A 14,894-nucleotide genomic window follows, 5' to 3' on the forward strand; every position below is an offset into this window, starting at 1 on the left:
TAATGTCAATATGCCTTGTCCATTGCTGTTCTGGTTAGTGTTTATTGGCTTATTTCACTGTAGAGCCTCTAGCCCTGCTCATTATACCTTATCCAACCTTTCAGTTCCACCACCCACACATGCTATAACATCTTCTGATTTCAATTATGTTTCTAGAGATAATATCTCTCTCATCATCACTCAATGCCTAGGTTTACCTCCACTGTATTCACATCCTACCATACCGTTGTCTGTACATTATACCTTGAAACTATTTTATCGCCCCCAGAAACCTGCTCCTTTTACTCTCTATTCTGGACGTTATAGACAACCAATTCTCATAGCTTTCAGCCGTACCCTTATCCTACTCCACCTCTGATCCTCTGGTGATGTAGAAGTGAATCCAGGCCCTGCAGTGCCTAGCTCCACTCCTATTTCCCAGGCACTCTCTTTTGATGACTTCTGTAACCATAATAGCCTTGGTTTCTTGCATGTTAACCTGTTAGGGCTAGGGGGCAGTATTTACACGGCCGGATAAAAAACGTACCCGATTTAATCTGGTTATTACTACTGCCCAGAAACTAGAATATGCATATAATTATTGGCTTTGGATAGAAAACACCCTAAAGTTTCTAAAACTGTTTGAATGGTGTCTGTGAGTATAACAGAACTCATATGGCAGGCAAAAACCTGAGAAGATTCCAAACAGGAAGTACCCTCTCTGACCATTCCTTGGGCTTCTTGGCTCTGTTTATTGAACATTTAGGATCTTTGCTCTAACGTGACACTTCCTACGGCTCCCATAGGCTCTCAGAACCCGGGAAAAAGCTGAATGATATCGAGGCAGCCCCTGGCTGAAACACATTATCGCCTTTGGCAAGTGGCCGATCAGAGGACAATGGGCTTAGGCGCGTGCACGAGTCGACCCCATGCTTTATTTTCTTTCGTCTTTTTACCTAAACGCAGATTCCCGGTCGGAATATTATCGCTTTTTTACGAGAAAAATTGCATAAAAATTGATTTTAAACAGCGGTTGACATGCTTCGAAGTACGGTAATGGAATATTTAGAATTTTTTTGCCTGGAAATGTGCTCGCACGTTACCATTTGGATAGTGACCTGAACGCACGAACAAAACGGGGGTATTTGGACATAAATATGGATTATTTGGAACAAAAACAACATTTGTTGTGGAAGTAGCAGTCCTGGGAGTGCATTCTGACGAAGAACAGCAAAGGTAATAAAAATGTTCTAATACTAATTCTGAGTTTAGTGAGCCCCGAACTTGGCGGTTGTCAAAATAGCTAGCCCTGATGGCTGAGCTATGTACTCAGAATATTGCAAAATGTGCTTTTGCCGAAAAGCTATTTCAAAATCTGACATAGCGATTGCATAAAGGAGTTCTGTATCTATAATTCTTTAAATAATTGTTATGTATTTTGTCAACGTTTATCATGAGTAATTTAGTAAATTCACCGGAAGTTTTCGGTGGGAGTACAATTTCTGAACATCACATGCTAATGTAAAAAGCTGTTTTTTGATATAAATATGAACTTGATTGAACAAAACATGCATGTATTGTATAACATAATGTCCTAGGAGTGTCATCTGATGAAGATCATCAAAGGTTAGTGCTGCATTTAGCTGTGTTTTGGGTTTTTGTGACATATATGCTTGCTTTGAAAATGGCTGTGTGATTATTTTTGGCTGTGTACTCTTCTAACATAATCTAATGCTTTGCTTTCGCTGTAAAGCCTTTTTGAAATCGGACAATGTGGTTGGATTAATGAGAGTCTTATCTTTCAAATGGTGTAAAATAGTCGTTTGTTTGAGAAATTGAAATTATAGCATTTTTAAGGTTTTTGTATTTCGCGCCACGCTCTACCATTGGATATTGGTGAGGCGTTCCGCTAGCAGAACGTCTGTCCTCATTAACTCACCTCATTTGCTCACATTGTATATAGACATATTTTTCTACTGTATTATTGACTGTATGTTTGTTTTACTCCATGTGTAACTCTGTGTTGTTGTATGTGTCGAACTGCTTTGCTTTATCTTGGCCAGGTCGCAATTGTAAATGAGAACTTGTTCTCAACTTGCCTACCTGATTAAATAAAGGTGAAATAAAAAATAAAATAAATAAAAAAGTCACGGTCTTGTCCAATCACTGCAACTCCCATACAGACTTGGGAGAGGTGAAGGTCGAGAGTCATGCGTCCTCCAAAACACAACCCTGCCAAGCTTGCTTAACCCGGAAGTCAGCCGCACCAACGTGTCAGAGGAAACACCATACATGAAATCCAAATAAAATTCCTTTGAAATTACAGGTTGTAATGCAACAAAATAGGAAAAACACCAAGACTGATGAACACTTTCACAAGGCACTGTACACCAAACTCCTTAATATACAGTAAGTGGTGACTGTGTCAGTGCACAGCCCTAGAGTCACTAGAGTGCAATGGGACAAGGACACCCCAGCCAGCCAAACCCAGATGACACTGGGCCAATTGTGCACCACCTCACTGTGATGCAGTGTCTTAGACCGCTGCACCACTCGGGAGGCAGCCTTTTTCTTTTCTGTGTCTCTGAGATTAGGTCCTGGTCCGAGGTGAGCAGTATGTCCTACGTCTCTGACTTGTTAAAGTACAAATCTTCATCCAAATCGAAGTTAGTTATCACTGTTCTGATGTCCAGAAGCTATTTTTGGTTCTAGGAAACGATGGTGGAAACATTATGTAAAAAATGATCAGCACAAAAAAACACACACAATAGCAGATATGGTCAGGAGCCTGTTGTAGCTTTTTCCAAAGTTACTGCTACGCCATTAATATCTGTGTTAATAACTGATTTCACATGTATTGCTACACTTTGCACTTCAAAGTAAATCTCAGCTGTTAAAAGTACACTCAAGAAAAACTATTACACTTATCACTTCTGGAGATATCAGGAGTCCTCTAAATGTAGACTGAAGCTTCAATAAGACATGGTGGTGTAGTAGGAAGATCTGCGTTCCATGAACCTAGAGGTTGTGAGTTCAAATCCCAGGTGAGTACATATTTTAAAAGCACTGTATGTGACTTGTTCATCAGACTTAATTGAGCAAGCACATTTTTTTAAGTTGCCAGATTCTTGCTTATGTTTTCTCATGTTGGAGCTAAGTTTCGGCAAACTCAACATTTTAAGTTCAGGTACTGTAACACTTCGACCGAAAAGTTGAGTAAACAAAACAACAAAAAAAAGGCTGTGGAACCAGTTACTTAATAATGATTAGTTGAAAAAAATAGATTTTGTGGGTGTTTTTTTTTTTACCGTGTACTTTTTCAAAGCTCTATTGATCTCCAGTTTAGTAAGTGTGTATTTTAAGACCTAACTTGATCTTTGAGCTAGGCAGTGGTGCTGCACAAAGCCTTTGAGATGCAGTAGACCACCCCTGTGTCTGGGTTTCAAGTCTAATAAAAAATCAGATAGGCCTAAAGGAACTGTATGAGTCAAACTTTTTAAGATTAAATAAAGTATTTTCGGCTCCCCAAAAAAAGCTTTTAGTCTCTCCTCATCTCTAGCGATATGTTGTTCCCATGGATTCATGGGAGACATCTGTGATATGTTGAACTTCAGTAAGCCCTCTGCCTACTGGGACAATACAGGTTCTGAATCCGGTGCCTGAAAACAAAGCTGCCGTGAGTAATTGAGCCTTCAAACAATCCAGGAGATACGCTATATATGGCTTGGGGGATTGTCTCCTAAACAACACAGGCATCATATCACGTTTCCAACCTGGTCGAGTAGCTTTACAAGGCTAAAATAATTGGCCATTCCCATTTCTCCAATGTTTGTGCATCGCAGCTGTGACCTTGCATTTTGACAAATGTGACAATTGGATAAATGTCTAATTTCGACTTGAGTTCGTGAGATCATGTTGCACTTATCCTAGGGGCTAGATTCAATCAGACACGTTAGAATTTCATGCAGCCGCGTTACAAGTTCAAACACTCAAATTAGACAGACAGGCATAAATCCCCTCATCCAAATTGACATGGAAACATCAATGGTTTGATATTTGAGTCATTATTTCTAACTTTCTAGTGCCATTTTGAACTTAATAAGGGATTGGTTTGTGACACACAATAGCAGCCTCTCACCGGCATGTCAACTCCTACTCCTCCAACATCACCAAAACATCTGCTATGTAGATGTTGGCAAATGTTGTTTAATGCTCAATCTAATTGAATCTAGGTCAAGGTTTCTACCAAGTCATCAAGCTTAGCTAGCTGACAGTTAGTCCTATCATGAAGAAGTCGCAGGGATGCATGTTGTTTTTTGAGTCGCAGTCTGCAGCTTTACTGGGTTAAAACATACATTAATTTTCAGCCATCATAGATCACTGTCTCCAATATATGTTGTGATGGTGGTGCCCCAGCCATTCACTGCTGTTTCTTAGATGTTTGACTCTAATATATATAAGATCTAATAAGAAAAAGATGAATGTCATGTCATGTATGTACTTTTGATTACTAGGACATTCCTTGGGGCAATCGGTGCAACTATTGATTAATGTTGTTACAAAGGAAATGGGATGTTTTTTCTGCTCCTGTACGGAAGACGGAAACACCAAGTCACTCTGATTCATACTGTGACATCATCATTTGACTTTTTTCATTTTACACAAGTACAGAGGGAAATAACACATCCAGGAAATATCTGTGTGATTAGGAGTCAATAGGTTTATATATATGTGTGATTCGAGGTCAGTAGGTTTAAATATCTGTGTGATTAGGAGTCAATAGGTTTGAATATCTGTGTGATTAGAGGTCAATAATAAATATCTGTGTGATTCGAGGTCAGTCGGTTTAAATATCTGTGTGATTAGAGGTCAGTAGCCCATCTGGTTCAGGTTATTAATCAACCTTCCAAGGTGTTTATAACCTCTACAGGAACAATATCATCCCCATGTGTTGATCACATTTTTACTACTACTGTAGAACTTTGTTCTAAAGCTGTATCCGTACCCATTGGATGCACTGATCACAATATAGTGGCTATATTCAGAAATGCCAAAGTTACAAAATCTGGGCCTAAAATAATGTATAAGAAATCATACAAAATATTTAGTTTTGACTCTTGTGAATAATAAGGAGCATCCACATGCTGCACTTGATGAATTTATGAAATGTCTTCTTCCAATTATTGATAAACATGCACCTGTTAAAAAACTGACTGTTAGAACTGTTGAAGCTCCACTGATCGATGAGGAATTGAAAAACTGTATGGTTGAAAGACATGGGGTAAAAAGAATGGCTGATAATTCTGGCTGCACATCTGACTGGCTAACTTGCTGAAAATTGAGCAATTATGTGACTAAACTCAACAAAAAGAAGAAGAAACTGTATTATGAAGCCAAGATCAATGATATAAAGAATGATGGGAAAAAAACTGTTTGAGAATTTTAAATGAAATTATGGGCAGAAAGACAAATTAAACTCCATCTTTCATTTAATCCAAAGGTTTATTCATCACAAAACCATTTGCTGATACCAATTATTTTTATGATCACTTCATTAGCCAAGTGGGCAAACTTAGGCAGGAAATGCTAACAACAAACAGTGAGCCATCGTACTCATGCATAAAAAATATATATAATAAAAGAAAAGCATTCAAAGTTAGAATTTTGTCAAGTTTGTGTGGGAGAGGTGGAAAAATGATTGCTATTAATCAATAATGACAAACATCCTGGCATTGACAACTTAGATGGGAAGCTACTGAAGATGGTAGCTGACTCTATAGCCAAACGTATCTGTCATATATTTAAACTGAGCCTAGAGGAAAGTTTTTGTCCTGGAGGGAAGCCAAAGTCATTCTGCTACCCAAGAGTGGTAAAGAGTGGCCTTTACTGGTTCTAACAGCAGACCTATCAGCTTGCTGCCAGCTCTTAGCAAACTGTTGGAAGAAATGGTGTTGACCAAATACAATGCTATTTCTCTGTAAACCAATTAACAACAGACTTTCAGCATGCTTATAGAGAAGGGCACTCAACATGTACTGCACTGACATAAATGACTGATGACTGGTTGAAATAAATTGATGATAAGAAGATTGTGGGATCTGCACTGTTAGATTTCAGTGCAGCCTTTGATATTATTGATGATAACCGGTTGTTGAGAAAACGTATGTGTTATGGCTTTTCAAGATCTGCAATATCGTGGATTCAGAGCTATCTATCTAATATAACTTAGGTTTTCTTTAATGGAAGATGATCTAATGTTAAATGTGTGGTATACCACAGGGCAGCTATCTAGGCCCTCTACTCTTTTCTGTTTTGATCAATGACCTGCCACTGGCATTAAACAAAGCATGTGTGTCTATGTATGCTGATTATTCAACCATATACGCATCAGCAACCACAGCTAATGAAGTAACTGAAACCCTTAACAAAGAGTTGCAGTTTTGGAATGGGTGGCCAGTAATAAACTGGTCCTGAACATCTCTAAAACTAACAGCATTGTATTTGGTACAAATCATTCCCTAAGTTGTATACCTCACTAAATCTGGTAATGAATGATGTGGCTGTTGAACAAGTTGGGGATACTAAATTACTTGGTGTTACCTTAGATTGTAAACTGTCATGGTCAAAACATATAAATTCAATGGTTGTAAAGATGGGAAAAGGTCTGTAATAAAGAGATGCTCTGCTTTTTTAACACCACACTCCAAAAAGCAAGTCCTGCAGGCTCTAGTTTGATCATATCTTGATTATTGTCAAGTCATAAGGTCAAGTGCTGTAAGTGCATGCTCTTCATTGTAATCAGAGGTCTAATATTAATACTATGCAAGCCAGTCCCTAGAATTTCTAACCAAACAGCTGGAGGCAGGGCTTTCTCCTATAGAGTTCCATTTTTATGGAATGGTCTACCTATCCATGTGAGAGACGCAGACTCGGTCTCAACCTTTAAATCTTTATTGAAGACTCATCTCTTCTGTAGGTCCCATAATTGAGTGTAGTCTGGCCCAGGAGTGTGAAGGTGAACGGAAGGCACTGGAGCAACGAACCGCGCTTGCTGTCTCTGCCTGGCCGGTTCCCCTCTCTCCACTGGGATTCTCTGCCTCTCACCCTATTACAGGGGCTGAGTCACTGGCTTACTGGTGCTCTTCCATGCCGTCCCTAGGAGGGGTGCGTCACTTGAGTGGATTGAGTCACTTGACATGATCTTCCTGTCCGGGTTGGCGCCCCCCCGTGGCGGAGATCTTTGTGGGCTACACTCGGCCTTGTCTCAGGATGGTAAGTTGGTGTTGAAGGTATCCCTCTAGTGGTGTGGGGGCTGTGCTTTGGCAAAGTGGGTATGGTTATGTTCTGCCTGTTTGGCCCTGTCCGGGGGTATCGTCGGACAGCGCCACAGTGTCTCCCGACCCCTCCTGCCTCAGCCTCCAGTATTTATGCTGCAGTAGTTTATGTGTTGGGGGGCTAGGGTTGGTCTGTTATATCTGGAGTATTTCTCTTGTCTTATCCGGTGTCCTGTGTGAATTTATGTTTGCTCTCTCTAATTCTCTCTCTCTTTCTCTCTTTTTCTCTTTCTTTCTTTCTTTCTTTCTTTCTTTCTCTCTCTCGGAGGACCTGAGCCCTAGGACCATGCCTCAGGACTACCTGGCCTGATGACTCCTTGCTGTCCCCAGTCCACCTGGCCGTGCTGCTACTCCAGTTTCAAATGTTCTGCCTGCAGCTATGGAATGCTGACCTGTTCACCGGACTTGCTACCTGTCCCAGACCTGCTATTTTCAACTCTCTAGAGACAGCAGGAGCGGTAGAGATACTCTGAACGATCGGCTATGAAAAGCCAACTGACATTTGCTCCTGAGGTGCTGACCTGTTGCACCCTCGACAACCACAGTGATTATTATTATTTGACCCTGCTGGTCATCTATGAATATTTGAACATCTTGGCCATGTTCTGTTATAATCTCCACCTGGCACAGCCAGAAGAGGACTGGCCACCCCTCATAGCTTGGTTCCTCTTTAGGTTTCTTCCTAGGTTCTGGCCTTTTTAGGGAGTTTTTCCTAGCCACTGTGCTTCTACACCTGCATTGCTTTCTGTACAGCACTTTGAGATATCAGCTGATGTAAGAAGGGCTTTATAAATACATTTGATTAGATTTGATTTGTTTGGGGTTTTAGGATGGGTTTCTGTACAGCACTTTGTGACAGCAGCTGATGTAAGAAGGGCTTTATAAATAAATGTGATTGATTGATGAATTGACTAAGAGTTGAGGAAAGACTAACTGCGTCACTTCTTGTTTTTGTAAGAAACATTAATTTGTTGGAAATTCCAAATTGTTTGCATAGTAAACTTACACGCAGCATTGACACACACACTTACCCCACCAGACATGCCACTCGGTTTTTTTTCACAGTCCCCAGGTTTAGAACAAATGAAAGGAAACGTACGGTATTATACAAAGCCATGAGTGCATGGAACTCCCTTCCATCTTATATAGCGCAAGTAAACAGCAAACCTGGTTTCAACAAATAAATAAAGCAACACTTCATGACCCAACGCCTCTCCCCCATGTGACATACTTGTTGTGTGTACTGACATGTATGTGGAACTGTTAGATGCACACACACACACTACATGTTAATGTTTTAAATGTATGTAAATTGAAAAGTATTTTGTCTGTAATGTCTTTTTCGTTATGTGTCAGACCCCAGTAACACTAGCAGTCGCCATTGGCGTTGCCATGGGGATCCTAATAAATCAACACAAAAAAAAACACCTGAGGCCGAGCCTGCATACCCATGCTTTAACTATGCAGCAAACTATCTTCAGACATGTCACTCCCCTCTCCCAAATGACTGGATGTATGAGTTACAATACATTTTTTTTTAACATTTCCACACATTGTATCAAGAGCCTAGCAAATACCACATACTGTAAATGAACATCTCCCAAGTGTCTGTTGTTGGAGGGTTGTTTTCCAGCAGCCTGACTTCCATCAGAACGTTCAAAGGGGTGGATGAAGGTGATACGAAGCCCGAAGGATTGGTGATGATACTGGGCTAGAATCCCAAACATCTCAGCAGAGGATCCATGGCTACAGGAAGTTAGCATCATAGCATGGACTGACTATCATATCAACTGTGTTAGTGTGCCCGCTAGTTATACTGCAATGTAAGCATCTTCAAAGGGAGACGCTAACTACGGTTTTAAACCATGTGACAGATTGCAGAGCTTGGACTCAGAGACTCTGAGAAACCAAGATGCGACTTGAGATGGAATAGCAATCTCTAAATCCACTGAACCCAAGAAAGCCCATCTGTTTATATTGAGTTACAATCTGAAATCATATCAAACAGTATTGTGATACAGTCCATAGAGACAGTCCACAAAGTTGTCAACATAACGTTGAAACTGGGATTGTAGATTTGATGAATCGAAAGGATTTCACACATCAATGCATTGCGCTAATATACTTTTATTTATGTGAAATACCATTCCACAGACAGACAGGTACATATGGTGTGATCAATGAACATACGTCACAGCGGGTGGATAATATAAGATCGTTTTTGAGACATAAAGTATCAAAGTACAATTAATAGAACTTTAACATTCAGTAAACTATCAACATTTTCAATACAATATGTTTTGTTTAATCTGTAAAAAGAAAATAAATATTTGATTGGTCTTTATATTTTTGTATAGCTTTGCTTTGATAATAAACATGTCTCGGAGTGTTTCATGTCTCAGAGTATAAGGCAAAGTATTAGATCATGGAACAACATTCTCAACACCCTCTGTTTCAAATGGCAAAATGATCTCATTAGAATATGCCAAAAGTAATGATATTTAACCATTGTAGCCAAATGTCAGCCATGCTGACATATTAGTATCACCCAAGCTGACATATTAGGGTCACCCAAGCTAACATATTAGTATCACCCAAGCTGACATATTAGGGTCACCCACGCTGATATATTAGTGTCACCCAAGCTGACATATTAGTGTCACCCAAGCTGACATATTAGTATCACCCAAGCTGACATATTAGTGTCACCCAAGCTGACATATTAGTGTCACCCAAGCTGACATATTAGTGTCACCCAAGCTGACATATTAGTTTCACCCAAGCTGACATTTTAATGTCACCCAAGCTGACATATTAGTATCACCCAAGCTGACATATTAGTCACCCAAGCTGACATATTTGTGTCACCCAAGCTGACATATTAGTGTCACCCAAGCTGGCATATTAGTGTCACCCAAGCTGACATATTAGTATCAACCAAGCTGACATATTAGTATTACCCAAACTAACATATTGGTGTCACCCAAGCTGACATATTAGTATCACCCAAGCTGACATATTAGTATCACCCAAGCTGACATATTAGTATCACCCAAGCTGACATATTAGTATCACCCAAGCTGACATATTAGTATCACCCAAGCTGACATATTAGTATCACCCAAGCTGACATATTAGTGTCACCCAAGCTGACATATTAGTATCACCCAAACTAACATATTAGTGTCAACCAAGCTGACATATTTGTATCACCCAAACTAACATATTAGTGTCACCCAAGCTGGCATATTAGTGTCACCCAAGCTGGCATATTAATGTCACCCAAGCTGACATATTAGTGTCACCCAAGCTGACATATTAGTGTCACCCAGCTGACATGTTAGTTTCACCCAAGCTGACATTTTAGTGTCACCCAAGCTGATACAATATGTACCAACAACAGATGAAGTGGGTTCATATATCAGTTATCTATCATCTACTCCCATCTATTCTGAAGATCTAAGGAAAATGTATATACAATACTGTAACCATTCAAGACGTATGTATAGTATGTTTTGAAATTGAGCACAATCATAATGGCGGTGTATTATCGTTGTGCGCATCTAAACCATATTATAAAGTGCAAAATGAAAACAAAGCTATTTGTTTACAGTACAGTGAATTGACAATGTGCAATTGTATTATGTCCTCTGTGACCTTGCTGCAACCTTACTGCGACCTTTCTGCTTTTAACAAAACGCTCAGTGAAATGAGATAATTGTTGTCTGACTGTTTTTAGACAGGACAGTAATCATAATTCCATCACCCGGTTGCTGAATTGTAACACCAAAATATTGGTGTGCTCAATCGTGTGAAACCAAATAGTCTAATGCAGTAGGTTTTATTTAACTAGGCAAGTCAGATAAGAACAAATTCTTATTTACAATGACGGCCTAGGAACAGTGGATTAACTGCCTTGTTCGATCTATCAACCTTTCGATTACTGGCCCAACGCTCTAACCACTAGGCTACCTTCCGTTACATTACAAAATAAATGTCCTCAGCCTCCAAAACAGATGTCAGTATTTTAGTGAAGGGCATTTATCTTTTAGTTCTTTGTTTTTGCATCTCTCCATCTTGTCCTATTAGGTTCTTTACAACAAATCTAATAGAAGACATCATGACTATTTTTAGAATTCCAACAACAATACATATTGATGACCTATTCAAGTTTCCCTTTCATTGGCAACTACATAAAAAAATGCTGTGCTTTTCCATTGACTTGTTTTACTGTTCTCTCTCCTTCCATTCTAAGAGCCATTTACTCCACACAATGGTTGACTTTCATAGCTTTGGTCAAAATGTGTATTATACAGATGTATAGCGATTATCAGTATTCCAAGATGTCACTGGCAATCATGCACAACACTCTAAAGAGCACTGGAACAGCAATGGTGGAAATATTGCCCAGAGTTGGATTAGTGCTTTATTGCAGGGCTTCACAGGCCATTTGATGATCAGTATAGCAAAGTCTGTGTCCCAGAATGAGACATAGGATAGAAACCTGGTTTCAGAAGTGTCTTTAAGATGAAAGTGCTTCCTGGTTCTTTTATCTAGTGTGAATGTCATTACATTTTAATAAAAAAAAAACAAGATAGAATATATTGCTATGGTATGTTCAAAGTCGCCATAGCAAGAGTATTGCATCCCAAGGACAACAAGGAGCTACCAAGGCATGGAAATGGATTGAAGGTTATTGCTCCTGCTTCAATTCTACAGAGCAGAGCTTCCTCATAGATGAGCCTAAAGGTCTATATTGAACATGTCTAGCCGGCGATATCACATGTGAGATGTATAATCGTGATGTATTGCCTAATATAGCAGTGTATACATTCCAGCACATTCATCATATTCCCCGTGTACAGAGCAGACATCTCTGTTATAATGTTATTATGCATATATGTCACATATCAAGCAAATACTGTATGATTTCTCAGTGATATGCTAATACAACACCCATCACGTCTGAGTTGTTGGTTTTTCAATGGCAGTAAGATATGTTAGGATCCTTATGGCAGTGACAAATGTTATGATCCTTATGGCAGTGAGATATCTTATGATCCTTATGGCAGTGAGATATGTTATGATCCTTATGACAGTGAGATATGTTGTGATCCTTATGGCTGTGAGATATGTTGTGATCGTTATGGGGTGCTCAGTGAAGCTAATAGTCCACAGTATGTCAATAAGAACAGTTGTCCAAAAACTACTTTTACACTATGATCATGTAGTCCACTAAACAGCCCTTTTGATCATGCAGAACTGTGAAATATACATTTATTATGAAATATTAACTTGTTTGTTGTTGTTTGTTTGTTGTTGTTTGATACACAGTACAGATATGTAAAACCCATTGTTCATTCCCGCCACTGACCCCTTGACCCGCGACCCTATTAACAAAGTTGGTCACAGTTGGTTCACCATAAGTTAATAATGACACACCTCTGTTTGTTACACAGTCATATGGATATACACTGATAATAACGTCTACAAATGTTTCAAGAGACGACTGGTTAAATCCATGCACTTCATGCACAGATGACGGTCAACCTCCAGGCCACCGTAGTTAAGGGTCTCAATGGGTTCCATTCAGAAAGGAGATAAAGGAGCATGTTGGGAAATATGCCCATGAAATCATTTGGATGAGAGCCATGCCTTTCTGTCAGTTCATTTAGATGGTGGATTAATTGTCTGTTGTTGTTGTTGAGCTGTTTTTTCTCAGTCATTTGTCCAGGTGTCTTACAGCAGTCTCTTTCAGAGGGTCAGGAGGCCATGGTCGTCCCCGCCTACTTCATGCCGCTCCGAAGCACCTGATTTGCTGCGATAAGCATGACGCTGATGATGAAAGCGATGGCAAAAGCACATATCAGGCTCTTGCGTACACATGTCTGCTTGACTTGCTGCGTTGGACTAGCTGCTTGACAGGGAAAGGAGACAAGAGGAGAAGGAGGAAAGTTAGAGATTATCAAGATGTAGAGACACGCACCTGTGAGTCTTTTGAATAAAATCTCTTTTGATGCTCTGCACATATCTGATACCAGAGGCAAGTTACATTGTAATCTCATCTACAAATGTACAAGTATATGAACACAATTATTACGGATGAATACTACTTGGAGATGTGTTTTTACACCAGTGTGTACGTTACATAATTACCTAGATTACAGCTCTGATTTCAGTTAGCTCCAAACAAGATAACAAATGCATTAGCACCTGAGAAGCATGACAAAGTAGAGTATATTAAGGAGTTTTGTCACGACTTCCACCGAAGGTGGCTCCTCTCCCTGTTTGGGTGGTGCTCGTCGTCGCCGGTCTACTAGCTGCCACTGATCCTTTTTTCTTTTTCGTTTAGTCTTGTCTGTTTTGGTTGTGCACCTGTTCCTTGTTTGTGTTGATTAGTGTGGGTATTTATTTTCTCTCTACCCGCTTTGTGTCATGCAGGTTTATTTTCGTTTCCCTGTTTTATGTTGGGTGACGTTAATTTTGTTCAGAATTTTTTCATTCAGGTTATGTCCTTTGGATTTCGTTCTGTTTTTTGATGGACTTTATTAAACTCTTGTTATTGGAATTATCTTCTCTCTTGCGCCTGACTCCTACACCCATCTCTCGTAGAGAGACGTTACAGAAACCCGCACCACAATTATGGAGTCAGCAGGAGCAGACACGCCTTCCCCATTTATGGAGGAGCGTGTAAATCAACATACGGGCCGTTCTCCACCAGTTAGGAACGGCTATGGATCAGGTACTGTCGAGACTGGAGAGATGGGAGAGGAGTGGTATCTCTACACCATCATCCGCCACTCTTCAGCCTGCTCCACCACCCTCTCCAACGGTATCCAGATCCAACGGTATCCAGTTCCAGCGGGATTCGACTCGCGCTCCCGAGGGAGTACGATGGAGCGGCTGCCGGGTGCAAGGGGTTCCTGCTTCAATTAGAACTTTACCTGGTGACCGTTCGCCCAACTCCTTCGGGAGAGGAGAGTGTTAACGCCCTCGTCTCCTGCCTTTCAGGGAGAGCCCTGGAGTGGGCCAACGCAGTTTAGGAAGGCCCAGACTCAGTAAGGCAGGATTACCCAGAGTTCACCCGCCGCTTCTGGGCTGTGTTCGACCATCCACCTGAAGGTAGAGCGGTGGGTGAACGTCTGTTTCATCTGAGGCAGGAGACGAGGAGCGCACAGGACTTCGCGCTGGAGTTCCGGACCCTGGCTGCAGGCGCAGGGTGGAATGAAAGGGCCCTGATAGACCACTATAGGTGTAGCCTACGAGAGGACGTCCACAGGGAGCTAGCCTGTCGGGACACCTCCCTTACGTTGGTCCAGCTCATAGACATGTCCATTCGACTGGACAACTTGCTGGCTGCCCGTGGGCGTCCTGATCGGTTCCTGCTCGTTCCACCTCCCAGCCCACCTGCTCCGATTCCCATGGATTTGGGAAGTACTTCTGCTAGGCCGACCGGAGGAGGAGCTTTCTCCTGCACCAGTTGTGGTCGCAGAGGACACACTGCTGCTGGAGGAGCTCGTCAGGGAGTCGAGAGGGCAGGCAGAGCGCTGTTCGAACACCCCAGGTGAGTCCGCACCAAAC

The 14,894-nt window shown here is 40.9% G+C and overlaps 1 protein-coding gene across 4 annotated transcripts in view; it reads right to left on the bottom strand.

The window, feature by feature from the left end:
- Nucleotides 1-11,216: 11,216 nt before the first annotated feature.
- LOC115200493 (calcium-binding protein 7) overlaps nt 11,217-14,894 on the bottom strand; it is a 66,489-nt gene continuing 62,811 nt past the window's right edge. For 2 of the 4 annotated variants that reach the window (XM_029763608.1, XM_029763606.1), the window contains exon 5: nt 11,217-13,227. In XM_029763608.1, coding sequence (XP_029619468.1) covers nt 13,100-13,227 — 128 coding nt within the window. In that variant the 3' untranslated portion in view covers nt 11,217-13,099. Of the gene's footprint in view, nt 13,231-14,894 lie in introns of all 4 variants that reach the window. The other 2 variants (XM_029763607.1, XM_029763605.1) reach the window with 1 other exon arrangement.

This window comes from Salmo trutta, chromosome 9 (genome assembly GCF_901001165.1).
Source record: "Salmo trutta chromosome 9, fSalTru1.1, whole genome shotgun sequence".
Lineage (NCBI taxonomy): Eukaryota > Metazoa > Chordata > Actinopteri > Salmoniformes > Salmonidae > Salmo > Salmo trutta.